We start from the raw sequence: 27,680 nt of genomic DNA, 5'->3' as shown, positions 1-27,680 counted from the left end.
CACGGGCAGCAGCTGCCCCGCCCCCTCGCTCAGTCGCTTAGTGCCTGAGCTTGGATCATACCAATATCAGGGGGGGATTCACGCACAGTCGTAAATTCCCACAGTGTGCACTATGTGCTTCGAATATTGTGTGTACTTTTTGTTTTATACAGTTGTCAGCCAGACATCTAACTATGAAAAAATTACCCTCCAAAATACCCCGGGCTTCTGACAAAACAACCCGGGCTTAAGCCCCGTAAGCCACCCCCCCGCTCCGCCCCTGATCCAGGTTCTTCCTCTTTGCTGCCGTCCTCCTCGCAGCGCAGGTTTGCCGCTGCTAAAACTAAACAGAGCTCCCTGAAAGGCTCAGCCAATCACACTGGCCATATTTGTCACATGACGTAGGACTCCAGTAGAGGACGTAATTGAACTCTTTCTGCTCCGCTGGGTGAATGAGACGCTGACAGGTCGGTTTTTCTTTCTATCGGGATTGTTGTTCTTTACTCGAAGAGATCAAATTATTGGTGGGGACACGTCCCTTCCGTCCATGCCAAATCTACGCCCTTGGACTTTGGGTTAAAAACTTTAATCGTATAATCGTAACGACGGCGTTAACGTTGACAGTCCTAGTTTGTTGGTTTGTTTTTATTTTGGTTTTTTTCAAGCTGGTTATTCGAAGCCCCTCCAGCCAGCCAGAGAATCCCCCGCCGTCCCGCCCCTCTCCTCCCTGTGTGTGGCAAGCAGCAGGCGCACCTCGCAAACGGGCGCCTTTGCTTCCCGCAAATGGGCAATAGAAAACCGATCGGTGCCCATGCAATCCCCGCAATGCGCTGGCGTGATGTCGGGGCAGCGTGGGTGCGAGCGACTTTTTTTTTTTTTTTTTTTGCCACCCCACCAATATATCAAAAACCGCTACTGTTTGCACGCCACTATTCTTCCAGTCAAAGTACTGAATTATGATTGGGAATATTTTCTCTGCTCCATGGTTACTTCCGTCTGTAGAAATGCGACAGTACTGGATTTCATTACGAGTGACTTTACTGAATGTGGCGCTATCACACCATTGACAAGAGCTTCAGTCTTGGTGCGCGCATTGCTGAACTTTTTAGCTGTGTTAGAGTCTGTAAATGCTTTTTTAAGCAATGCACTAGTGCAATTCATGGATCTGTAGATATTGTGATGCTTCACAGTATGAATTGCCAGTGCAATCTGCTGCAGATACCACAGCATCCTCGTTTTCCCAGGTGTAACAAAGAACTCAGTCAACTTATAGATTTATTTTCATAAAGCCTTTTTATGTTTTTCTGTGTCCACGTGAACAACAAGATCTCCGGCACCTTTGTTAGACACACAAATGTATGTGCCAGCTCTGAACACGGTGCACTCCGCCTCCAATTTATTTCGACCGGGACGGTACGAGGGAAATTTCTTTTGCAGTTCGTCTGAAAAGATGCACTTGCTCTTTGACATCTTTGAAACATCACCAGGCACACTGCTGCGCGCTGTCTGTCCCGTCTGTGAGCGCAGAACATATGGGTTCTCCATAGGCCTACAGAAAAACCCGGACATTTTCATCAATCTTGAAAATCCCCCCGGACAGAATGTGAAAAGTGGAGACGTCCGAGGAAAAGAGAGCGGCTGATCACCTTAGTCTAAAGGAGCCAGGAGATTTACAAGACCATATGTAATTCAAAGCTTTAGTAACCTTATTTTTCAAATTGAGATATCTATATAATATAGATAAATCATTTTTATAGTTAAAATGATTAATATATATATATATAGATATATATTTGCAGGCAATTAAAAGTATACAGCAGTCAGTAAAACTTTGGCCACTGAGCCGATACTGTTAGGCTGGACATTTAATTATTATTAACATTAATTATAAACATGATTGATTAACATCAACCTAATCAGAACGTTTGTTATCTGCAAGTTGCATTAACACACAGGCCAAACCTCACTTCTGAGAATGTTGATATTCTTGCTTTTCCTCATTGCAGCCACCGCATTCCCCTTTAAACACACATACTTACTCATTCACCAGGACCATGTAGACACACACACACATACCCATGAACGCACACCAAATGTATCTTATCCAGGAGTTACAATGATACAACATTTAAGAAAATATTTTCTTCAAAATATGTTATTTTATTATGACTTTTTTTTCGATACATGTAGCTGTAATCAGTCGAACCATTAAAAACATTGCAATATCTAAAAGAGAAACCAATGAGCATTTTATTTTAAAAGACTAAACTTTTTTTTTCTCTTTTGAAGATGTATTAGTGCTCATTAATAACTTAAAAGTATTATTTTTTTCATCTAATTACTTGATTAATCATTGAATAATCAATAGAATAATCAGTGTTGTATTTGAAATGGAAGGAGGAAAGACAATGTAAAAGAAGAACAACATGAAGAAGACTTTCCCTCATAGTCAGAGCCCCCTCAAATTTCAAGACAAAAATCTCCCTCTGGAGAGAGTGTGGTGTGCCTTCGCCTCTCCCACCAGGGCGTAACTGGACTTTGCTTCCCTGCCTCTGAACCCACCCTCAACACACACCTGTGGCTCACTCATGCTGATTCTGCTCTGGCTTCTCATCACGAGTATTATTCCTTGCAGACTACTTAAGATGGCAGGAGATGTTGCTTCCTCGCTGGATCGTCGCACTACCTAGCGTTGGTGTAGCCTAGTCTAGAGTTTCCTCCTAGCGTGGTTTTCCTTTGTGTACAGGCCTACTGGATTCCCTGCCCGTCTCTCCTGCTGCATGAATTCCTGTGGACGTGTGTGAGTGCGCATAAGCATTCTGGATCGGACTGCCTGAGTGAGTCGCGGACTGTGTAAAAGAGGAGCGTGTGTGTGCCTGCCCTGGACCTTCCCTCACCTTCAGACACCTCCCCCCCGGAGCCCCATGTTGCCTGTTTACCAGTTCCACTGTATATATGTATATATCTTCACTTGGTGACATTGTAAATAAATCCTTCTCCATCTCTCTAAACTTCAGAGTCCTGCGAGTGAGTCCTCTGCCTAACAGACTGTGACAGTTAACACCCAGGAGGTCACTACACCAAAAAGCATTTAAACACATACAAGATTTAAATAAGGCAATGGCGACAATGAAACACAGGTCACTGAAGTGTTGCTACCCACATCATAGTTAAATGCAATCTGGACCCAAGCAGCAGAGACTGTTAGCAAATAAATATGATAAGAGCGGATAAAGTTTATACCACTGATAATAACAAGATAATTTCACTTGAGAGAGGGTATCCCTCTGACATGTAATTGGTGCCAGCAGACCCTTTATACTTATGCATACTGGATTACTTATCTGCCAACCTGCTGCCAGGCCAAACAGATCAAACCTGTGCCCCACTCACTGGCCTTTGGTGAGAAGCAGCAGGCTGGAGTGGGTATCTTGGTATCCCTCAACTTGCTGCCTGTACGTTGGGGGTTTTCCGGTGGACGAGAGGGTTTTTTCCCTGCAGAAAACGGGTCCTCACTGTTGTCTGTGCTTACCATTTAGAGTACCTGGCCTTCTTGGAATCACCGGGTGGGGACTCTATCATTCTACTTGGAGACTTTGATGCTCATGTGGGGAATGACAGTGAGACGTGGAGGGGCATGACTGGGAGTAACAGCCTGCCAGATCTGGACTTCTGTGTAAACCACAGTTTGTCCATAACAAACACCATGTTCAAACATGAGGGTGTTGGGGTGTCCATAACATACTAGGTCATACATTAATGATTGATTTTGACACTCAGGTGAACAGAGATGCTGAGCTGTCAACTAATCACCACCTGGTGGTGAGCTGGATCAGGTGGCGGGGGAGGATGCTGGACAGACCAGGCTCGCATGAAAGTAAGGTCAGGATACACTTGGAAAGCCTGGCAGAGACCCTGGTCTGCAAGACCCATGTCCCTCAGAGTGTTCTGTGGGATGTGCTTTGGAAGTCTGTCCCATTGCTACAAACCATTTGATCCTTATATAACCATTGCAAAAGCTTGGTCCACATAGCTGGTAATAAGTCGAACTCGTTCCCGGTGGGCGTTGGACTCTGCTAGGGCTGCCCTTTGTCACTGATTCTGTTCATAATTTTTATGGACAGAATTTCTAGGCGTAGCCAAGTGGCGCAAGGCTTCCACTTGGGCAGTCTCAGACTCTTGTCTCTGCTTTTCACAGATGATCTGGTTCTGTTGGTTTCATCAGGTGGTGGACTCTAGCTCGCACTGGAATGGTTCGCAGCCGAGTGTGAAGTGGCAGGAATGAGATGGTCCATGGTCCTCAGCTGGAAAAGATGAGGACTTCAACCACCTGGGAGGGGCTCAGAGTACCGCTACTCTTCCACATAGAAAGCAGCCAGTTGAGGTGGTTCGGGTGTTACGGGGTAGACGTAGTTAATAAAGTTAATGCTTTATTCTGTCTTTCATAGGTTTGGTTTTATTATATGAATGTTTGTATATAATTTGCATACATTTATTTTAAGTTTTTTTTTTTACTTCCTACCTACACGTTATTCAAAGCAGCACACTGCTTACACTGCATAAAAAATGGGAGGGGAGGGCAGTCAGAGGAGTCACAAAGCATGTACAGAAGTACCACGAGTATGAAGAACCTAGCAATTCATCAGAGCAACAAGATGGATAAGCCAGACACAATCCCAAGGAGATTGGTCCTGGAATGGTCTGTGGAACACTCCGTGGAACTGGAAAGGGAAAGGGAGGGCTGGGTTCTCTGCTTAGGCTGTTGCCCCCACGACCCAGACTCAGATAAGTGAGTCTGGGTTGTGGGTCACTGATTTATCCTTATTTAAGGACTTCACTGTCTTTCAATTACATTTTTAACCTTTGCATTCCATGCCCATTCAGGATTTATGTTACTTTTAATTTCTTTCTTCTTTACTTTGATTAAGTAAACATTCAGTGGTCAAAAATTACTTTAGTAAAAAAGATATGACAAAAAAATTCCTTACAAGCTTACTGATTTTGGGCTTCTGTATGACTGCCATAAATTAAAGGAGTAAAAGTACTGACTGAATGATCTACGGCAAATGCCTTTCTAATTCCTGCTCATAGATAAACACAGAATTTAGATTACTTTCAGTAGAAGTTTCATGGTTATTGTAGTTCACTAAATTTGGTTTAAATTTCTTTTGAGTAACTAAAATGAAATTTCAACTCATAAAATTAAAACCAAACATGTGGTGATTTGAGTTTTGGTATTTGAACATTTAGTTAAATTTGTCAACATAACAAGCATATAGGTGCTTTGTTGAATATGTTTATTAAAAAATGGGATGCAGTCAGATCCACAAACACATGGCAAAACATAGAAGAGCCACATCAACAGGACAAGACTCAACAGGACAAAACTGAGACACAGGACAAGACACTCTTTTGAGGATGCCAATGTTCACATTTTGGACCGAGAAGACAGATGGTTTGAAAGACGAGTCCATCTATCTCCACTGTGAATGACCGTTGTTGAACAGGGGTAGTGACTTATAACCTCAGCTATCAACCACCTCTAATGCAGTCCTGACATACTGTCCCAGGTGCTTGAACCTCCGCTCGCACCTTGCATTAGATGACCTCATTAGGTCACATGATAGAACGGGCCGTCTCACAGTGGTTTCATCCTTATCTTCCACCGATGATAATGACCCACACCATTTTTCACCCCTTTGCTCATGTGATGACGCTCATGATTAGTAATTGGTATCTTTAAAAGTTTCACTTCTCTCTATGAATGACAGATGAAATGTCTTCGCAAACTTAAAGAACTCCTTTTGCCTTCTTTTCTCAGGATCCTAAGATCACAGTGTTGAAGTACATCTCAGTATGTGCATGTGCGCACTAAAGCAAGACAATGACATTTAGAATTTTACAAAAACACTGACACACCCACCTAATCACCTGCCTATTCATAGTGTTGCTGCTCCACCTTCTTTTCGACGCAGTGCAGTTGCATTTGTGTATTTAATACAGTCACTGTCACATTGAGAAAGAAGCAGGACCACACTGCCACCCATACACCTCTGACCGACTTATCAAGGTAAGAAGCATGTGATCTTTTCTCAGGTTAAGAAAAACATTCAATCATATAAGTGGAGAAAAAAAAGAGTAAGAAAAAATTAAGAAGCTATAATGTTAAAGCTATGAGCAGCGTGTTTTTTGTTGGTAAAATGTCCCTAACAAACCTTTTTTTTTCTTCTATTTTATGAAACAAGGTTATAAAATTTAATTCAGGTCAGTTATAACAGTCTTTTTTTTTAGTCAGTGGTACATCTTTGGGCCAGGTTTATGAAACACAACAATAGGTGAAGTTTTTTTTTGTTGTTGTTGTTTTTTAAAAATAAAATCAAAAGGCAGGTGGCACGGTGATGAAGTGGTTACCATTGAGGTCTTTGGGGTGTTTCCTGTGTGGAGTTTGCATGCTCTCTTTGTGTTTGCATGGATTGTCTCTGGACACTCCAGTTACTTCCCACAGTCCAAAGATATGTGTGGGGTCAATTTTCAGTTGACTATGAAAAAAAATGGATCCACAGTCCATTGAAAGTTGTTTACTTTGTCTTTCTGAATTGAAAAAGAGTCATCTACCAGGTAATGAGCGAGTCAACGTATTAAAGCTGAACCTTTGCAGCAGATAGTCAAAAATAAATAAATCAATAAAATTAAAAATTACTGAATAAGACTCTACTTGAATGCAACATATTTCGAAAAGAACACTAACATTCACAGAACAAGATTTGCATTTTTATCAGGGTATTTTTTTTTAAAAACACATGCAAATGAAGACAGCACCATAACAGATTTAACCAAACATATAAAACTCAAAGGCATTTAGTGATTTGATGCAGAGAAACAGGACTTTTAGTCATGTGAGAGTAGGTTCTACAATTTCCTGTAAAAATTTACAGTGCTACCAAACCTGCTCACTTGCATATGTTGAAAGAGTGTGATGTGATTCATTGCTTCAACCTGATAAGCAAGTTTTCAAACATTGGTGAGAAGGGATTCCAGGTTTCAGTCTCGACTTAAGCCCATTCCTCTTGACTTTGGTGGTTTAACTTTTTTTCACTTTGTTTTATTCAGAGAAAAAAAATTGGATTTCAGAGCTTTACTGTAATTTCTATTTTCTATTTTCTTCATTTCTGTTTCTATAGAAAGACACAATGGAAAAGGGATTCCAAATCCCAGCACCACCATACCCTGGCCCCCCTCTGGACTACAATGCAGGAGTCTTCCAACAAGGTTACCAGCAAAGTGTCCAGCCTGTTGTCCAGCCTGTTGTCCAGCCTGTTATCCAGCCTGTTGTCCAGCCTGTTGTCCAGCCTGTTGTCCAGCCTGTTATCCAGCCTGTTGTCCAGCCTGTTATCCAGCCTGTTATCCAGCCTGTTGTCCAGCCTGTTATCCAGCCTGTTGTCCAGCCTGTTATCCAGCCTGTTATCCAGCCTGTTGTCCAGCCTGTTGTCCAGCCTGTTGTCCAGCCTGTTGTCCAGCCTGTTGTCCAGCCTGTTGTCCAGACAGGTGAGAAATTAGAGGTTACTAGTCATATAGTATATTTAAATACTTAAATACAGTGCTCTTAATTTATGATTCATTAATGTTACTTTAGTCTATGTGGTTGAAGGTTAAATCTGAATTTGGTGTCACAAAATTCCAGGTTTAGTGGAGTTTTAGTAAGGATGTATAATTATTAAAGTCATTTTTGGCTGTGTTGTGTTGTTTCTCGCAGTTAGCCAAGTGGTGGTGGTGGAGAATCTGCCAAAATGCGTTCCTGGACAGATGTTGTGCCCTTACTGCCACACCAATGTTGTGACTAAAATTGAGTACAAAATCGGACCATACACCTGGTTGGTTTGTGGCCTATTAGGAGTCTTCTTGTGAGTCAAAACCCCACTATACTCACACATACACATGAAGAAATTTGAACACACTGCAAAATGTCATATAAGATTATTTTCTCAGCAACATTTAAGTAAATATCAAAGTTTTTTGGTATTTGTGTGTGACCTGTTTCATCAAGTCATCATTATACCAGATGGCCTGATGAAGGTAGGACAGAAAATCTGTAGTTTATCAAACATTTCAACAAAATTTGATCAAAATATTGATTTAGTCTGCCTCACAGAATGAAGGTAGTTTAATGGTAGTTTAAATTAATCAACACCCTCAAGTGATAACTGTCAGAATCTAAACAAAGTAATCCAGGTCAAAAACACTAGGAAATCAAAATTCAACTAATCTTAAAGTAAAACAAAATGCGAGGTAAAACACAGCAAAGGGTAAGGGGGAAACTATATAACTATTAAATAAACAGAGTATAATGAGGGAACAGGCAAAAGGTGGGAGGAGCTGAAACCACTCACAAATAATTAGACATAGGAAGTAGAACTAAATACAAAAAGCTAGGGACAAGATGTTGTCAAATGAAACAGGAATCAACTAACACTGACCTGGAGAAAGACTTGTGGATTTGAAAGACAAAAGGCAAAAAACAGAGACAAAATAGACACAATAAACACAACGGCTGCTCAGGAAAAAGCACAAAGACAAGACTAGGACATAAAAAAGAAGTTTCATAAGCAAGAACCCAGTAACCAGAAATATAGAAAACAAAACTCAAAAGCACCAGGAAATGCTGATCTCAGAACAAAATAATACAGAGAATGAGCTTAAATCATCTCTGAAATCCAAAAGATAAAACCGCAAGTCCACCACACTCAAAACTAACCCAAAACGCTGGCTCGAAGACCCAGGACCATGACAGAAAGTTAATAATTTTCTCAAAATGTAAATGATCGCACTCACTGCTTTACTCACACTCTGGGTCATGTTGTGACATATGACATATAGTCTACAGTTAATCCAGAATGCTGCTGTGAGACAGGGACCAGAAAGAGAGAGCATATTTGTCCCATATTAGCTTCTCTTTGAAGAATCCCTGTTAAATTGAAATTAATATTCTTCTCCTCGAATACAAATTCTTAAATATTCAGACTCCGTCTTCTCCTTCTTAAGACCTTATAGTACCATATTATCCCTATGTAGCACCTTGCTTTCACACTCCAGGCTTACTTGTGGGTCCCAGAGTTTTTAAAGATTTAATTGGCAGCTATCAGGCTGTTTCCACAAAACCAGTCCCAGAGTCAATTTGGAAGACCGACACTCTCTCTGCTTTTAAGATTAGACTCAAAACCTTTTTCTTTTTTTTAGGATAAAGTTTATAGTTAAGACTGAATCAGGTGATCCTAAACCATACCTTATTTATACTGCAACATGCTCAGATTGCTGCAGGACAATGACACACTGGAGTTTGTGAGGCACTGAGTATTTCTTATTCACTCTCCTCTCTTCACTCCCCAAATTATTATTAATATTCAGTCTGTAGAATGAATGAGTTGATGGGCATATGATAACCGTTTTGATGCTATTCTTGTTCACAACAGGTGCTGGCCTTGCTGTTTCATACCGTTCTGCGTCAATGATTGCAAGGATGTGGAGCATTCCTGCCCCTCCTGCAGCGGCATTATCCACGTCCACAGGCGCATGTGAAGCAGAACTGCAGTGTATGTTCTACTGAAGCAACAGCAGCAGGGCATCTCTGTGCAAACAGACATCCTCTGTAACCCTGTGCTCATCCTGTATACCTGTTTCCATGTTTTAACTGTATATAAACTGAACATGCTGAATATGTAGCTATGTAGAAGAGCAACAAAGAAACTTCCTTCCTTTCCTTTTAACTTAAGAAATCACCCTTTAAGAAATCACTTTATATAAGTTTACTGTGAAAATATGAGTTAGTTATCAGGACTGTTTTTTTTTCTTTTTTGTTTTGGTGACAGTGGTGTTGTCTCTGTATCAAATACCTCAACGTTAAAGTGAAGGAAAAAAGCCTTAAATGAAGGCGTGTGGGTTTTTTAAAATAACATACCCACAAGTAAAATCAAATTTAGATGTTTTAGCGTTTAAAGTTATTCTTTGATTTTTCATTTAGATGACATATTGAATGTTTTCATTTAAATTTCTGATATTTTAAATATTAATATAACACTGATGACAAGATTAAAATGTCAGTGCTGACTAATTAACATTAGTCATTGTTTGCGACATTGTTCCATTTTTTTTTTACAAACACTGGAACTATATTTTCACATTTACATTAATAAATAAATTCACATTTTTACCTTTTTTATAGTTTTTACCTACAACAATCATGTGATATGTCTTGATTTATCTGTTTATATTAAAAACCTTTACCGAAGTAACTGACTTGCTGCTTGTTAGATGTAATGATGATCTAGAAATAAAATTCAAATATTAATATAAAATAAACATAAAGGCATTTATCACTGAAGTGCAAAATTTCTTGACTCTACCACTGACATTTGCAATGGGTTTTAAGTCAATAAAATTGTTACTGAAGTAAACAAGCAAGGATATGTCTAGATCAAAATGTAAGTTTTTGAATATGCAAACAATGCAAAATATTGTTTGTTAAATGAGCAAAATAGAGAAAAATAATTAGAAGAGCATAATCATTTGAGTGAGGCATACATTTTTTCATTAAAATTAAATTAATAGGGGTATATTTTCACATTGACACCTATCACAGAGTGAGAAGTGTCAAAATAAATTCATGGTATGGGATATAGTGCCTTCCATCTGCTACATTCAAAATTGTTATTTTTGTACAAGTTTATATCCTTGCTTGTTTACATCTGTAGACCTCTTAAACTTTTCTTTGGTAGCCCAGAAAGAAGAACATTACAATGATCAATCCGTGAAGACACAAATGCATGGACAAGAACCTCTGCGGTGTCGCTTGACAAAACTTGTCTGATTTTGGCTATGTTGCTGAAATGATAAAAGGCAGTCTTTGTTATCTCTTTTACGTGAGACTCGAAGAAGAGCACCATGTCGAACCACATGCCCAAGTTTTTTACCTTGTCCCTGCAATTTATGACACTGTCATCAATTTTCAAGATGAAATTTTGGGACAAGTGCTGAAATGTTTGTGGTCCGATGACCATCAACTCTGTCTTATCAGTATTTAGGAGCAAGAGATGATCTGATAACCAGCCCTTAACTGCAGATAGACAAGATTCTAGTTTAGAGACTTCAGCACAATTTTCAATGGTTAGAGGAACATAAAGCTGCAGGTCATCAGCGTAACAATAAAAAGTTACATTAAAAGAACATAAAAGAACACCAAGAGGCAGCAGATACATAGAAAACAGCAATGGTCCAAGTACAGAGCCCTGAGGGACCCCATGCCTCACTGCACAGGTCTCGGGAGAGAGATCATTTTTAAAACCAGCAGTCTGAGAGCTCCCAGACAGGTAAGATCTCAGCCATGATAAAGCATTTAGCAGGTAGAGGATCCAAAGAACAGGTTTTACATCGAGCTGCTTTTACAACCTTAGTTAATCCAGACAGAGAAATAACCTTGAAGACAGAGAACAGTTCATCAGCACCAACAGGTAAAGCAGCTGAGTAGTCTAATGTACAGCTCGAGGAGGGAGTAATCTGATTCCTAAGTGTTTCAGCCCTGTCTCTGAAAAACATAAGAAAGTCATGAGCTGTCAAATTAGAACAGCAGAGAGATGACTTACTCTCTGTAAGTTGCGATACTGTGTTGAATAAGAGTTTTGAGTTATGTTTATGACTCATGATGAGATTTGAGAAATTTGAAAGAAAGAAATTTGCTTTCGCTGCAGACATCGCTGATTGAAAAAAAGACATTGAGTCCTTCCAAGCCTGGAGAAATATTTCTAGTCTGGAAGATTGCCAGCGACGCTCTGCTTTTCTACAATTTCTTCTCAAATTCAAGAGCTCCTCATTTAACCAGGGCATAGGGTTCCTTTGTTGACATTTTAACTTCTTTACAGGTGCAACAGAGTCCAGTAGAAGAAGTGTAATATTAACGTTCGCAGTCAAGGTGTCCACACATAACTCCTGGGTAAAAATGGGGTCCAACACATCAGGTAAATGTAATTTAACTCCAAGCAATGCTTCGGGGCTAATATGACGAGATGATCTCAGGAGTAATTTTCCCTTGTCAGAAGCTGAAGATTTAGGGATTAAAATATCAACTAAAATTACTGAGTGGTCTAAAATAGGTAAAACACAGTTTTCAGTCACCGATACATTCAGTCCATAACCCAAGACAAGGTCTAGGGCAGGGGTCAGCAGCCTTTAAGACCCAAAGAGCCATTTGGACCTGGTTTCCATGCAAAAGAAAACACTGGGAGCCGCAAATACTTTTTGACATCTAAAATGAAGATAACACCGTATATATTGTTTTATACCTTTATGCTTTGTGTGAACAACTAAGGTGTGTTGCTTATGAAATCCATGAAGTGCTACAGAGAAAATTACATTTTGAACTCTTAAAAAAAATATAACAAAAGGAAAGACACCAACCTGAACTAAAATGATCCATGTAGCAAACAAAAACTGTTGTGAGCCACCTCCCTTATATCGCCTTTGGGCTTTTGGAGCCTTGACTTGACTTTTAAAAATAATTCGAAAAAAAGCACTATGCTGCTGAAAAATGAAAAATAGATATTTGCAAAATTCTGCCTAAATATGTATTTTACCAGGTTAATGTGTGTGGCGGGGCGTCGTCTAGGGTGTGGCCTTTACATGTTGGCCCAGACACAGATTGTGTGAAATTTGAGGAATCAATTACATTTAAGAAATCTTTGACCAGGGGTTTATCCTCACAACACAGATGAATATTAAAGTCCCCCCATATAAGAATCCTTTCATAGTGAGCGATAAAACATGTCAAGAAGTCTGAAAATTCCGAAGGAAAAAAGTCGTTATATTTAGGTGGATGATAGATGACTATAATTAGAACCACGGGACAGCTTAAAGTCAGGAGTTGGGACTCAAATGAGGTAAAAACACCAGGACTTTGTATCTGTTTGCACTTAAAACAGTCAGTGACATCTAATGTAATGCCAGTATTTGACACAGTGGGTGTTGATAAAAGAGTATTTTCAGGAGGAGCTTTTAGTATCACCATTTAAACTCCTGCATACACACCATCCACCCATGTCAGGTACACTCCTAGTCTCCTGACTTTAACTCCACTTCACATATTTAAACTTCTTCAATCAACTTCTAAACAAGCAGGAAGTTAACATTTGATAAGCAGGATGATTTGATTATAGCTGCCAGTGCAGAGCTGCTGTTGTATAATATTAGTGCATTTTGAGTATGCTTAAAAGATCATTTCTACCTTTTCTAAATAATAACAGCATCAGTGATAATATAGTATAGTATATAAGTATATTATAGTTCACTGTCCTTATTATAGTATAATAAAAACTGAGTCCTTGCAGGTTCAATGCTGTCTTTTCATGTATGTTTTGATAGCAAATTACACTATTGATGGCCATGGTTTTATTGTTAATAATTACAATGTAAATCTGGGTTTCCAGCCATGTGTCCATCCATGCTTTCTTAGATGACTATATTTTTAAAGACAAACATATTTTGCCTAATCAATGTGCATTTTACGGCATATATTGTAAGGATGCTGAAGATAAGACATTATGTCATTCCCATGGGAGCCCCTATATGAAACATAATAACTAGGGTTCAGTGTGGCTCTGGACTGAGAAGAGACCTGAGGTGGTATAAAGCTGGAATATGCCTCTTTTTTGGAATGTGACAATAGACACTCCTAGATTAACAAGATTAGGACTGATGAATTCTGTTAGCGCTTCTCCATTTCTGTCGTAAATGCTCACAGGGACAAAACAGGAAACACATGCAAACTCTAAATATCAACCTGTGAAGGTTTGTCAAATATTTTAAGTCTGTGGCAAAAGATCTATTTATTAAACTGCATTCAAACTGCATGATGTCATCTTAATTATCATGAGGTCAGGACCAGTGTTGGTCAAGTTACTTGAAAAGGATAATTAGTTACTAATTACTGATTAACTCTCAAAAAAAAAGTAATCCCATTGCTTTAATCATTACTTATTTTCAAAAGTACTTAGTTACTTAGTTACCTTTCAAAAAACATGATAAACAACCTGAATACGTAATAAAGCAACAGACCTTTTAGCACAGTTCTATTTTTTATGCATAATCCATCATATAAAATTGAATCAAATGGAAAGCCTCTTGTTAAAAATTGTTTTATTAGTTTTAATTTTTTAATTTTATGCACATTACATTAAGCAAAAATTAAATTATATGCAACAGTCTTTGGCTTGAAGAAATTTGTTTAACATTTAGACCTATTTTCTGCATATTCCAGCATATAAAATAAAATAATGTTTTGTGTTTACACTCGCTCTTTCAAATAGCTGCAAGTAAAACACAGCAAAAAATAAATAAAATCAAAGATTCAGTGGCACTAGGTCCTGTTGCTATTCAAGCTATTTTCACCTGTTTAGCAGGAGTGGGGTGGGTGCCCGGTGCTGCAACAGTCATGTCAGTGGGCGTTTCTCTGTGAATTTCACATTCCCGTGGTGGCTTGCTAGGTGCTTGCACAGATTTGAAGTTTAATTTTTTGCTGTAGAAAGTCTTCTTCCCACACAGAGTGTACAGTAAACGCTAATGTTTTTGTCACTTTTTACAGAATCAAACTTAAAATATACACAGCTACATTCACACCTGAAAATATCTTAAAAGTTTATTTTGTGACCCATAAAGACTAATATTAAAACTACGTAGCTGCCTGCATTGTTGGATACTGGAGCCGGCTGGGCCAAGCTATGAATTCTGGAATAGGTTGGGCCACGACGGATACACCGTCTCGTCCTTCAACTGCGACCTGTGAAGGATGCAGCCTATTTTGCGAGATCTCGCATAAATTTAGCTTTACTGTTTTTTTCTCCAATGTCCCTTGCGGAGCTCCGTAGCAAGCATCTACGTCCCCTGTGGGATCATGCACTAACAGCATGAAAAAAGACTGCACATACAAGGAAGCAACTGCCTGAAAATTGGATTCATATTTGACACTCTGTTAAATGTAGAAAAATAAAATTAAACAAGCTTTATACAGCATATTGTGGTAATTATTGAGCTTTAGAGGCTTTGTATATATTATGCTGTAATGTGTCTGAAATTCAGATGATTGTTTGCATTTTCACATCAATCAAAATGCCATTCTAAACTACACTAAATGACTGCAAGTTGTTACTTTGTGTTTACTGCACAGACGTGACCTTTTTTAATGGTACCTCAAGGACAACTCGTTTATTTATAATGTTTAGGGTAATGCCAACCTAGGTAATCAGGTATTATTACTATTTTATTCTAGTAACTTTTAATCATTTTAGTAGCAGGATTAAATGACAATGAGCTGCACAGAAAAAACAATTCATCATCACTCTATTCATCTATAATTATAAACTTAAGCTGCTGCTTGCCTGCATGTGAGGGCTCATTATCTGGATTACACTGACATGATCGACTCAGCATGACACTAGTGTGCATACTTGTTGTCCAGCACTGAAAATTAAGCTCGTCTAATGGCCACTTGAAGCTGTCTCCAAAACAGTTGATCCTCGTAGACTGCCGTATTAAATTAGAGCATAATAAAGAAATGTATCAAAATAAATAAAGTTTTGATCTCGGCAGATAACTTACCAAATCTTAATAGCTGCATAAAGTTATTATAGTTATGGAGATATTACCTTTAACTGGCGCTTCCCCTCAGCTCATTCAAGCACAGAATCTTGGTGCCTCTTGGAACATTTTTAATGCTCCCTGCTGACCAAAGACAATGGCTTTCTATATTACCAGTCTGCTCAGGAGGTCTGTGCAACATTTCTGGTGAGCAGTATTTTGTTAATAGTAATAAGGAGGTATGTGGGTCTGTTTATTGAGTCTATGGATGCAGCTTGCTAGCATTAGCAGATGACCTAGCACTCCACATTATGCTCACTTCCATGTAATCAACAAGGTCGTGACAGAAATCCTCGAATTAAGACTTCACAACTTTACAAATCATGGCTATGTCCTTTTTTATACAGTCTATGCTTTACTTATTTGTGTACCACAAACCAGCTTTGTTTTTTCCTGCCTGCTCACTATCACTGAGCTCATACATCTGTCAGAACCAGTTTCTCACACACTAATCCAAACTGGCTCAGTGACAATGGTAGCTGCTCATTATGACTTTCCCAATGCCGTGTCCCTTTCTAACATCACATGCAGGGTAAAGGATTAATCCTGTCTAAGCAGACTTGGCTGAATCATGTCTTCCAGAAGATTATGCAACACTCTACTAGAATAGATACATGGCCACAAGGCTCACCTGTGTAGACTGACCACATGACACCCATCATTTTATATCATGTTGACACATGCAAACCATCAATAGACATCTTGCCACCTGAAAAAATAGCTTTGGTATAATTTATTGATGAAAGATGAATCTATACCTCCCACAACTATGGGTGTGCCGAAGACTTTTACAAGTGGTAAGAGGAAGACGTGGGAGCTTGAATGTGCAAATTAGTGACTAATCCTGGGCTGACTGTGAGATGTTTGTGTACTGCACTTATTTCCTATCTTCTTCCTAGTTATACAGGTGCATCTGCAAATCATACTCAACATACTCCCAGTGTGTGGGTGAACGAAAGTAAGCTGGGATTGCATCTCTGACACCTCCACAGATTCAGCGTGAAGCAGGGAGAGAGAGCGGCGCAGACATGCAGACAGAATGGATAGAAAGACGACAGAGGGAGCGAGAGAGTGAGGCAGAGAGTGAGAGAGACGAGTGAAAGAGACAGAAGATATATTTGACTGTGTGGGTGTGTGAAGTATCAAGGCATGCATCATAATTGTGGATTCTTCTTGGAGCAGCTGGACAAGTCAGTGCATCAGCAGGACATTTACTGGTCTTTCAAATTGTGTTATTTTGTACTTTAAAACAGTGGAAGCTGTGAGCACAGACAGCGACATTTTGAAAGACAAAATGGAAACCGACTTGTTTCTGCTGCCTCAAGGATTTCATTAACAGGGAATACAAAATTACTTCAACTAAGTGAAGTGATGCCAAAAATGATTTGTGGAAAATTATGATACCTCTGCACCCTCAATAATAGGAAATCAAGTGAAGACTTTATCTGAGGTGAGTTGGAGATTCTTAGAAAAATCAAACTGTGTTGAAATTTTGATGATGTTTTGTTTATTTTTTTTATTTGGTTTGTGCTTGTGTTCATTATGTGTATTAACTTATTCTTGTATTTCAGTTTCAGACCTTAAAAGGACATTTCTGCCTTTGCTTGTTTACAGTTTGAGGGTTAAAACTTTTTTGTACAATGTTGAATTGATTGGGTTTATACTGTGATTGGAGTCATTCTAAGGAAACCTTTTAACCAATGTGATTCTCAGTAATCAGTACAAACACTGAGTCTGTGTGTGTGTGTGTGTGTGTGTGTGTGTGTGTGTGTGTGTGTGTGTGTGTGTGTGTGTGTGTGTGTGTGTGTGTGCATACTCCTATGTTTTTCTGTGATTTGGGGTACTGAACTCGACTTCTCAAAAGCCCAGTGTGCAATGTAGCCAGCCCACGCTGTTTCCCGTTTCCATGGAAACTATTGCCCAGTGCTAAAAGCAGGTCTGTCGTGTGGATTGAATGCGCGAGTATGTGTCTGTGTGTGTTTGAAACATCTCACACAACAGGTATATTGGATGTTAACAGATATTGACTGCTGTTTCTACGGTGTTGTGAGGATGCAGTAGGAACTAATATGCAGAAATTTACCTTCACACTCACATCCCTGCCTCCCTCTTCTCTGGAGCTTTCACCCCAGTGTAACCTTCCTGTACTTGTATCTTTGTCTCTTTCTTTTAACCCTTTCTCTGTCTCTTCTCACCAGTACACTGTTTTCTGTCTCTGTCTCTAAGATGGCTCTCAGCCACATTATCATCTGCCTCCTGCCACTCATTTGCTATGGGTCATCCCACCCCTCTCCTCCGCCACCTCCTCCCCGGGGATGTAGTGTGGATGTGGATCCTCCATACAGGGTGCTCTGCGACCTGGAATCAGTCTGGGGTGTTGTTCTGGAAACTGTGGCCTGCAGCGGTGGTCTCACATCAGTGGTCCTCGCTGTGCTCCTGCTAGTCAAGATGCGCTCCATTTCTGATCCTGCCAAGCGCTCCAGCCTGGGGCCTCTACTCCTGCTTCTGGGCACACTTCTTGGGCTTTTTACCATCTCTCTGGCTTTCCTGGTGGGGAAGAACCAGGCGCTCTGTGTGGTTCGAAGGGCCTTTTGGGGACCCCTTTTTGCCCTCTGCTTTTCCAGCTTACTGGTGCAGGGTGTGAGGCTCAGGAGGCTGGTAGCTGGAAAGGCAAGCCCATCTGGCAGCTCCCTTGCAGCACTCGGTCTGGCCTTGGCCTTGGTTCAGGGGATAATCTCTGCCGAATGGGTGCTGCTGACTGTAGTTAGGGAGGGTCACCCAGCCTGTGAATATCCACCTTTAGACTTTGCCCTTACCTGCAGTTACACTTTGGGGCTTCTTCTCATAGCCATGGGTCTCTCTCTTGGGGTGGTGCTGTGTGGTGGAGAGCTGGCAGTAGATGGAGGAAGTGGCAATGACGAAGACAGAGAAGGAGATAGTGAAAGACGGAAATGGAAGTGTAACGCAATCTGGCTCGTCCTGTCCAGTCTCGCATCAGCATTACTATGGGTGGCCTGGCTGGGGTTTTACCTTTACGGCAGCCAGACGTTAAGGGGAAGGGGGAACAGAGAGAAGGGAGGGGGGAATAAGGATGCAAAAGTGTTCGATGAGCCTGCACTGGCTGTCGCCCTGGTTATTCAGGGATGGCTTCTGCTCCTGTTCCACGCTGTCCCAGAGACTCACCTGTGTCTCCTGAAAACTTCACAATCCGACACGCAAGACTTCTTTGACACCAGTCACACGTCTCCTCCTTCACATTACGGAGATGAGCTCCCTGCACATTCGCACCGATCCTTCCAAGAGAACCAGGCCTTTTCAATGGAGGAACACAGTGCAAGTAAGCCTATGTGACGTGTGTGCATGTCTATACCTGAGTGACAGAGATAACTAATCTAACAAAAAAGGGAACTTATTAGGTCATAGTTTCAATATGTTAGGTTGAGAGCAAAATACGTTTAGCATTTGAGTGTTTTACAGTAAATTATGAGACCACTGTTGCTAGGCAACTGGCAACAAAAATGGGGACCGTGACAACCTTATGAAGAGAAATGAAAAAGGAGAAAACAACAAAAGTAATTCATGTGGTTTGTCTTTTTAAAATCTCAGACATGTTACATAAAATTGAAATAAATCGTTTTAATTGATTGAATACATTTAATGTTACAGTTCCAAATTACTTTTATTAATAATTTATAAAAGAATATTAATTAAAATAAAATTATGTTAGATCAATCTGAATATCAATTAGATATAAAAATTGGTATCTTACAACCACATTTACATTTTTCCCATTAAAACTCTTTGAGCCTCTCACGAGTTCATGAAAACACAAGGTTAACCAAAATATTTCAAGTCAAGCGGAGACTGAAAATGAAAAATCTGATGGGTACATGGTTATGGTGCATGACACACTACTGCCTTCTTTGCTGCTTGTCAATCCTCTGCTTTTAATCACCTTCTTTTTTTTTTTACAGTAATAACTGAACTAATCCTACTTTGAATTGCAGGCCAGTTTTCCATTCATCATACATGAAAAAAACTACATCACCATCCAACCATGAATGGCAAGTAGTCTTATTTACAGACAGGGAAGCTCATTTCTAGGTACTGTATGGGAAGAATCCAATTAAACCTCAGAAAATGTCTGATTTTTCAACAGGCTTTTACTGCAGTACAGTTATGAGTCATCTCACTTTGATTGCTCGCTATATTTATTTGAAGCGAGATGCACAGATGAAGAGCTAAGCCTCGATAAGCCAGGATAAACAAAGAGTGAAGGGAATAGAAAGGCACATGCAGTCTCCAGCATGATGATGATATTTGGTGATCCTTTTAGACTTCTTAATAGGCAGTCAGATCTAGAAGAAAGAGAAATTTAAAAGAGAATTTAATTTGTGGTTGAAAGTAAAAGGTAAAGGTTTCTCTTAGTTATATAACTGATAATGTAGTCTAAGCTATGTTTTAAAAACCGTGAGTTTGTAAGGGCAGCTGGTGAGTGTGTGTAATACCTAAAAATGATCCACTTCTCAGTTTATGAAAAAAACAACAACAGAAACCCCATACAAACAAAAGAACCAAACAACAATAAAAATACTGCTTGTGTCTCATTCCCATTCGCTGCTCCATATTAAGTCATGTTATGTAGACGAGTGTGAACTGAGCTCAGTCGCAAAATGGAAAAAAGAAAAACACCACCAACAGCAAACACTCTTGGACACTAATGGTGTGACTTTCTAAGTGCCAATTTATTGCATAATTGCTAATGCATCATTTAAATGAAAGATCAAAATCAGCAAAATAAATAAATACTGCTAAGCATTTTTGTGATTAAGACATAATATTACTGAGCAATACTAACAAATCCTTTCAAGACAGTTTAAGTTACAGCACTGCTCTCATTTTTCTTTTGATGCAGTATTTGATAGTATGCGAGGGCTGGATGGTGACCTTCCGTTGTACAGTTTCTTGTGAGGCACTGTGGGATACGTGTACCTTTGCACTGGGGCACATGGGAAATACAGTTCAGAAGAATTTTGCTAAAAAAAAATCTCAGTCAAATGAGAAGTTTGAGTCTCATTCTATTGTTACATGTTTTATCATTCACTATTAAGGTTAGTATATGTAGTGAATCATTCTGGAATTTCTGACACAGTCATAACATTTATTAAAAAATGATTCACAGTTTAGCAGGTCTTTACTCTCCATCCAGGTCTCCATAGACAAACTCTGTGCACCTACACATGTAACCAAATGACTTTTCAAAGTAGTATTACTAAATCTCTAGGTTAAACTATTGGTTTTGAGTTTAATTTATTTCCCCTAACATAAATGAAACAAATAAAAAACAAAAGACAATTCAAACGTGTAAAAATGGAACATACTGTAGACTAAGAAAAACTTAGATTCTTCTTGAATTGTTGCACTTAAATAAACAGTAAATACAACATAGCACAGATATTTAACACAAACAAGTTGTGCATTATCTTATTGTGCCATAAAAATGATAACACAGATCTTACATTGCTGGGAAATGGGAAATGTTTTGTCATCTTTTTGTTTCAGTGTCTGTAATGTGGAATGTATTCATGAAGAGAGAAAAACATGGGATTCCACTTACTCTCTACAAACCCAACCAAAATGCAGATCTGCACATTTTATGGCTTATAAATAATACATAAGGACTAAACTAATGAGGTCACATTCCATGAGGAAAAGCTAAGTAGGAAGTGATTCAGTCATAACCATACAGGTGTTTTTATATACTCCAATCAGACCACTGCTCAGGTGAAACTGTAAAAATGAATGCAGACAGTCTAAACAATGGAAATAAAGAAAGAATGCAATGTTTGCAAAACATGCTGAAACTGAGAATTTAAAAAAAGTACATGCTCATTTTTGATTTGATATTAGCTACGCCTTTCAAAAACACTGGAAAGGGGCTTGTTTATCAAACCGTTCTTCATCAAGCACATGTCTTTTAAGTCGATACACGATACAGACACAAGACAGTGCAGACACAACACTGTATCTCCAAAAGTTGATTCTGTTCATCTGGACGTAGCGTTTTGTGGGAGAAACGCTTCGTCACTCATCCAAATGACTTCTTCAGTCTCAGCTGACTGCAGGTTTCCCCAATCTTATAACCAGTACATTTGCATAATGACTGAAACCAGCCCAGTGAAGGAACAATGGGCTGGGAGGTCAGTTCCTTAATCTTAATTGTGCAAATTCTCATGACCATTGATCAACAGCCACTGACCAAAGCCCACTGACCAAAGCCCACTGATCAATGGCCATGAGTACCATTCACACAGAGTTGGGGAATGGCTGCAATCACAGCATTGTAAGGTGGTGACAGATGTACCCTTAGGCCCCTCCTCGATTCAGAGATGGTCTTTCCCTTTTCACGTAAATGGCCTCCTTGACTCCGCGCTCAAACCAGCGTTCCTCCCTGTCCAGGATGTGTACATCCTCATCCTTGAAAGAGTGTCCACTGGCCTGTAGGTGTAAATAGACTGCAGAGTCCTGGCCTGATGAGGTAGAGCCACCTCATCAGGCCAGGGAGGAACGCTGGTTTGAGCGCGGAGTCAAGGAGGCCATTTACGTGAAAAGGGAAAGACCATCTCTGAATCGAGGAGGGGCCTAAGGGTACATCTGTCACCACCTTACAATGCTGTGATTGCAGCCATTCCCCAACTCTGTGTGAATGGTCCTCATGGCCATTGATCAGTGGGCTTTGATCAGTGGCTGTTGATCAATGGTCATGAGAATTTGCACAATTAAGATTAAATTAAATTAATTTAAATTAATTAAATTAAGAAGTCACTTGGATGAGTGACGAAGCGTTTCTCCCACAAAACGCTACGTCCAGATGAACAGAACCAACTTTTGGAGATTTACTTACCTGGATGACTGAGCATGCATCAAGACACAACACTGTACTTGTAGTGACTTCAGAAAGTTGCTAAGAGACTGAGGTTGGGCTGCTAACATGTCTGACTTACTAAAAAAATTCAAAACATGAGATCCTGCATTGCACAGTGAGAGATGTTAAAGTTGGCAGTTGTAATGGTCTCGCAACCAAAGATAGCCTGGGACAAAATTCTGACAGTGTTAGAAATCAAGGATAACTATCTCACAATTTCACGGTAGCTGTGACCTACTTCAATTAAATAACCAGCCAACCAGGAATGCAGCTGAAATGACGCACTAATCAACTCAACACCAGCAGTTCCTTTTTTTTAAATACAGCATGTCAACAGCTGCCTTTGTGAAAGCAACTAAGGGAATGTAGTGGAAACAAATAGCAAAGCGTCATAGCTCGTGACAGAGCAGTTTTCATTAAGCACAGAGTCTACATGAACCAAACTTGATTTCCAGCCCAGGTATATTAAATCCATGTCACATAGTGCGGCATGAAATGAACTTATACAAATCAGAACGCCAGCAAATTTAAAGTGTTCAGTCTTTGCAGGAGACTTAATATGAACGCTAACAAGAAGAAACCTTGGACGTCACTAGACTGAGTATGAGCAGTCATCTGCCTCAATCTGTCTATAAAAGCAGAGTGAAACAAAGGGCACTGAGCAACAGCAACAGTATGTACTGAGCAGGTTTGTAAGTTACTGCAAATCAGAAACATGCAGGAAACAGAGATGCCTGTAGAAAAGAACAGAGGCAGAAAGGACAAAGACAGAATCAGTAGGCATGAAGTAACTGAGAAAACAAGTGTGGGAAATAAATGCATGACATGAAAAGAGAACAGAACAAAGAAGGCAACAAAACAAGTGTTCAATTAATTCAAATGAGTCAAAATGTAGAACTGAATTCATCTTCACTTTAATTTTGTCTGTCCGAACGATATTATTCTGACAGCCCTTCTAAACAAGCCATACTTCTTGTCTTTTTTAACTGTGCTGTCAAGAATTTAAATATTTTGCAAGTTAACTGAGTGTTGTAGAGTCTGAGATGCAGCTGTTTGTTATTTTTCCCTCTAAGCACTACACGGCCTTACCTTGGGGTGAATTTACTGGGATGTTTGCTGGGAAGATTGTGGCACCTGAATGCTTCAGATCAACAAACCACCAACCCATGTGGTTGGTGCCACACGAACCAGTGATCAACAAATCAAGTGCATTTGATTAGCAGCAACTGGATGCCACTTACCCTTTTAATTCTTATGGAAGCAGTAAGGGTGTACTTAGTGGCTGACACAATGCAGAGCCCTCTGACAAGTTTCTCTTTCACATGGCTGTAGTTTATTCATCCAAATAAAGATCACAAAAAGGTATATGATCAGTATGAAAGTTATACTTAAAGTCAGCTGCTTGGACTTTCAAGGTTATGTAATAATTATAATCAGATGACACATTGGTTATTCTTAGTACCAAATGCATCTTTTGTGTGTGTGCGTGCCAGCTCTCCGAAGCGGAACATACCACGGTAGCCATGGAAGTATGCGTCCTGGTATCGCCTTCAGAGGGCATGTCTACCAACCTACCGAGATGGCTCTAGTGATGAACGGTGGTACAGTAAGTATGCCATAAACACAAACTGCGTTTTTGCCTCTAAATCACTCTGGAATAACATGACTGTACAGTAGATTAGATACAGTAGAATGCTGTACTTTCTCACTACTTGTTCGTGTCTTATAGATGCCCACAGCCCCAGTTAACTACACTGGACGACGGTTATGGTAATATACGGGGCAAATGTTGAAGAGGACACACTTCAGTCACATTTTTGAGGGAAGAAGTATTAAAGACGGTACATATCACAAAGAAGCGACTTCATAAGAGATAGCTATGTTTACTGTGTTTGTGTTTTTTGCCACACATGTGCAGATTTGGCATTTTAAAAAGAAACTAGTGGTATTTTTGCCTACATTTTCCCGAAGGCTTTTTTGATGGATGTAAAGGAACAAGAGAGGGAAGAGAAAGCGACATCTCTCAGTAAAGTGATATTTTTCGATGATGCATTTTTCGATGAACACGTGTAATCTGAATTATAATACATACACACAAGAACAAGAAGTCTATTAGCACAACTAAATGTTATATTTAAAGTGTTTTTTTTAAATTATATTATATTAAAAGAGACATATTGAATGACCTGTTGTTAAACCATGACAGAGTTGAGCTTAGAGGAAGACTTGAATGTGTTGAGGTAAACTCTTTTGCCTGAGCAGCACCAAACCAGTGCTGCAACATTCTAACTTTTGTTTATCAACCATGCTTACTTCATAAAAATGCACTTTGTATGTCATTTATTATTATTATTTTTTTTTTGTTTGCATTCAAGCTACAACTACAAATAAGCTGTTAGGATAGGTATGTAAAATACCTGCTTACACCCACAATGCTTGCACAGCCTCTGTTTTTCATCCTGGAAAGTCCCAAAGGATTCGCATAGTGATTTTCTCTCTATCCCTCGCCTTTCCAATATAAGTACTGTTGGGCAGTTTGCCACATTCACAGTGTTTACTCATAAAGGCTTTGTATTCAGCAGATCTCGTGCAGGGCTGTGGAGGACTTTTATTTTAAAAGGTGAATAAAAACTCTACAGCTTGTGGATTGTTTTTTTTAAACAAGGTTAATTTTTAATAAGCCTATGATAAAAAGCCATTTAATACTGCAGCACTAATCCTGCAGTATTAGTAAATAGGGTTTACTGTTAGTGGCTGTAATTTTGCACTTTATCAGCACTGATTACATCTGGGAATTGTGATATTTGACATTACTGGACATGCATGTAAAAGCACAGTTTAAAGGTAATGTATTTTGTCAAAACATAAGTGTTTTGTTTTCTAGAATTTTAATAACTGTATACTAAAGAAAATGACCAGTTGTTTGTGTTTCTAATAAATTGGCATTGGAGAGATCATTGACAAAACAGTCTCACCCCTCTAAGCCAATAAGTCAGAAAATTTACATTTAAAAATAAAACAATTTCTGGACAATCAAGCAAATCCCGTTGCTGAGGAAGGCCAGGTATGTGTAAACCTAAAAGAAACAGGTAACCGTTTCTGTGGTCAGACTGTTTTGTCTTGCAGAGTTTATTGTGCATTATCAACATTTTTTAGATGTATGATAAAATCTTAAAAATGGCAGAAAAAGTAAACCCTTTGGAATTAAAAATCTAAATTTTTTTTATTGGGTTTTTATCCATTAACTGGTGGTGAGAAATAAACAGCTGTCATTAGTCTTCATTAAACATAGTGAATATATATATTGACAAAGGAAAAATGATGAACCTTGGATCTTATACCTCCTTAAACTGTCATATAACGATGCTCCTGGGTTCATTTTAGGATTATATTTCACTGAAATCATTCTGTAGTACACTGGTTAATAAATTCATTCCAGAAAGCCATAAAATGTATATAAAAGATGGCTGTAGCTTCTGAGTCTGATAAGTAAAGCTAGTGCCAAAGTGCCTTAAACATGGGTTCTTTCTAACGGTCAGCAGGGGCCCTTGATGTTGCAAAAAGAAGTCAAAATTTATAAAAGTCTGGGCTCCCTTGATTCCCACCTTTGTAAGAACTTCCCCTATGAGTTTAAGGTCTTAATCGGTTGTTTCACATTTTTTGACTACAACAAAACATTAATTTTGTGTATTATGGTCCCACCTCAGTCAAAATGACAACAAAGCAGGCTTTATGGTATGTTGGCAAGACAGAGATGATGATTTTACTTCAGGTTAGGCTTATTGTTCTCATTATTACCTTCTTACCTAACCTCTACTAGACTTCAGCTTAATACCACCCATCCTTACATTATACTGAAGCTTAATGGTGGTGATCACTTGGTGGAGTCCCAGGCGCAACAGAAACAAAAGTGGCCCAAAATGATAACACTATGTGGGATATCACATGTAAGTTTACATGTAGGGTTATTTTGATAATTCCAAAGGGTTTTCTTGCATTTTCTTCCCACTTTACAGTTAAACTTTAAATTCCATGAAACAAAATGAAAAGATTTGGCATAACTGTAAATTTAACTGGAAACCTTTGATATTTTGGGCCAGATTTGCTGACGTATTGCACAAGCAGAAATTGGGTTTTGGTGTGAAAAAAAAGTAACATCAGTATTAACAAAGACATTGCAGTAACAAGATTGCATGTCAGAGGTGGGATTTCAGAGATTTTTGTGACCGATCCAGTCGTGATATTTTACACTGAAAAACAGCATATCACATTTTTTGCAATTGATATTATAATGAACTGAAAGTGGGTGTGTTTAGATAACTAACCACACCTGTAAGTGCTATTTGGGGATCGTGCTCACGCACTATTTTGTCCTGTTTAGTAAATCAAGCCCATTTAATTACAATGCTGAAAAGTTTGTGTTGAATTTAACCTATTAAGACTCAGTTAACTTTGAGACTGAATTCTGAATCCAATCCTGAACAAGTTAGTAAAATGAGGTTGAAAAGCAGGTCTCACAATGTTCTTCTCTAATCTTGAGACCATTTCTTCTTACTATAACACTAAACAACTAAACTGTGAGTGATTTTACTTTTGTGTAAAGCCTTGTGTTCTAATATAGTACAATGAAAATATGATCATTGTAGGATTTTTTTTAATGTATTAAGCCTATATAACTGATTTTTAAACATGTACTGTAGTTGTTCCAAATGTGAAAAAGCACTGGTATTTCTTTTTTGAGATCCTCTTATAATGATAGCTCTGTCACTGTTTTATGGCAGCATAACATGAATGTCTGTAATGTGATTTGCACAAAGTGACTAATACATCAGTGCACCTATTCTGTTAAATATACCCTGGTGTTGTTGTTTTTATTGTTGGGATAACTATAAAGTCAGGTACTACTACATCTAGTTCAGATGTATCGTCGTCAAGTGTTCAGTGCACTGTAACTGAATCACAAATAAAGAAAGAAATGGTGCAACTGTTTTAACACCAAACTGGTTTCCAAGCAACACTTCAAGCATATAAATGTATGTTTCCTGAAAAGATTATCCTTAAAATTGGTCCACATATTAGTCCACACATTCTCCTTAACAAT

General features: G+C 39.0%; 2 protein-coding genes across 7 annotated transcripts; both read left to right on the top strand.

Annotated features, from left to right (window-relative positions):
- Nucleotides 1-441: 441 nt before the first annotated feature.
- On the top strand, nucleotides 442-10,340 carry LOC143419044 (uncharacterized). Of its 3 annotated transcripts, none has more exons than XM_076885125.1 (4): nucleotides 442-446; nucleotides 7,165-7,524; nucleotides 7,733-7,880; nucleotides 9,447-10,340. In XM_076885125.1, exons 2-4 carry the CDS (start codon nucleotides 7,170-7,172, stop codon nucleotides 9,550-9,552), a joined length of 609 nt encoding a protein of 202 aa, XP_076741240.1. In that variant the 5' UTR covers nucleotides 442-446; nucleotides 7,165-7,169; the 3' UTR covers nucleotides 9,553-10,340. The 3 variants fall into 3 exon arrangements, with proteins under 3 accessions (XP_076741240.1, XP_076741238.1, XP_076741239.1); XM_076885123.1 differs by lacking the exon at nucleotides 442-446 and adding an exon at nucleotides 5,811-6,049 and having other exon boundaries at nucleotides 7,161-7,524; XM_076885124.1 differs by lacking the exon at nucleotides 442-446 and adding an exon at nucleotides 5,824-6,049.
- Nucleotides 10,341-16,361: 6,021 nt separating this feature from the next.
- Nucleotides 16,362-27,431, top strand: gprc5bb (G protein-coupled receptor, class C, group 5, member Bb). 4 transcript variants are annotated; one of them, XM_076885119.1, is made up of 5 exons: nucleotides 16,362-16,451; nucleotides 16,554-17,104; nucleotides 17,881-18,991; nucleotides 24,073-24,185; nucleotides 24,309-27,431. In XM_076885119.1, the coding sequence occupies exons 3-5, from the start codon at nucleotides 17,881-17,883 to the stop codon at nucleotides 24,351-24,353; spliced, it is 1,269 nt and encodes a 422-aa protein (XP_076741234.1). In that variant the 5' UTR covers nucleotides 16,362-16,451; nucleotides 16,554-17,104; the 3' UTR covers nucleotides 24,354-27,431. The 4 variants fall into 4 exon arrangements, with proteins under 4 accessions (XP_076741234.1, XP_076741237.1, XP_076741236.1 ...); XM_076885121.1 differs by having other exon boundaries at nucleotides 16,375-16,451; nucleotides 16,647-17,104; XM_076885122.1 differs by lacking the exons at nucleotides 24,073-24,185; nucleotides 24,309-27,431 and adding an exon at nucleotides 19,662-22,181.
- Nucleotides 27,432-27,680: the final 249 nt, after the last annotated feature.

This window comes from Maylandia zebra, linkage group LG6, assembly GCF_041146795.1.
Source record: "Maylandia zebra isolate NMK-2024a linkage group LG6, Mzebra_GT3a, whole genome shotgun sequence".
NCBI lineage: Eukaryota > Metazoa > Chordata > Actinopteri > Cichliformes > Cichlidae > Maylandia > Maylandia zebra.
Note: the sequence above shows the minus strand (reverse complement) of the source record. Positions and strands in the feature narration are given on the sequence as shown.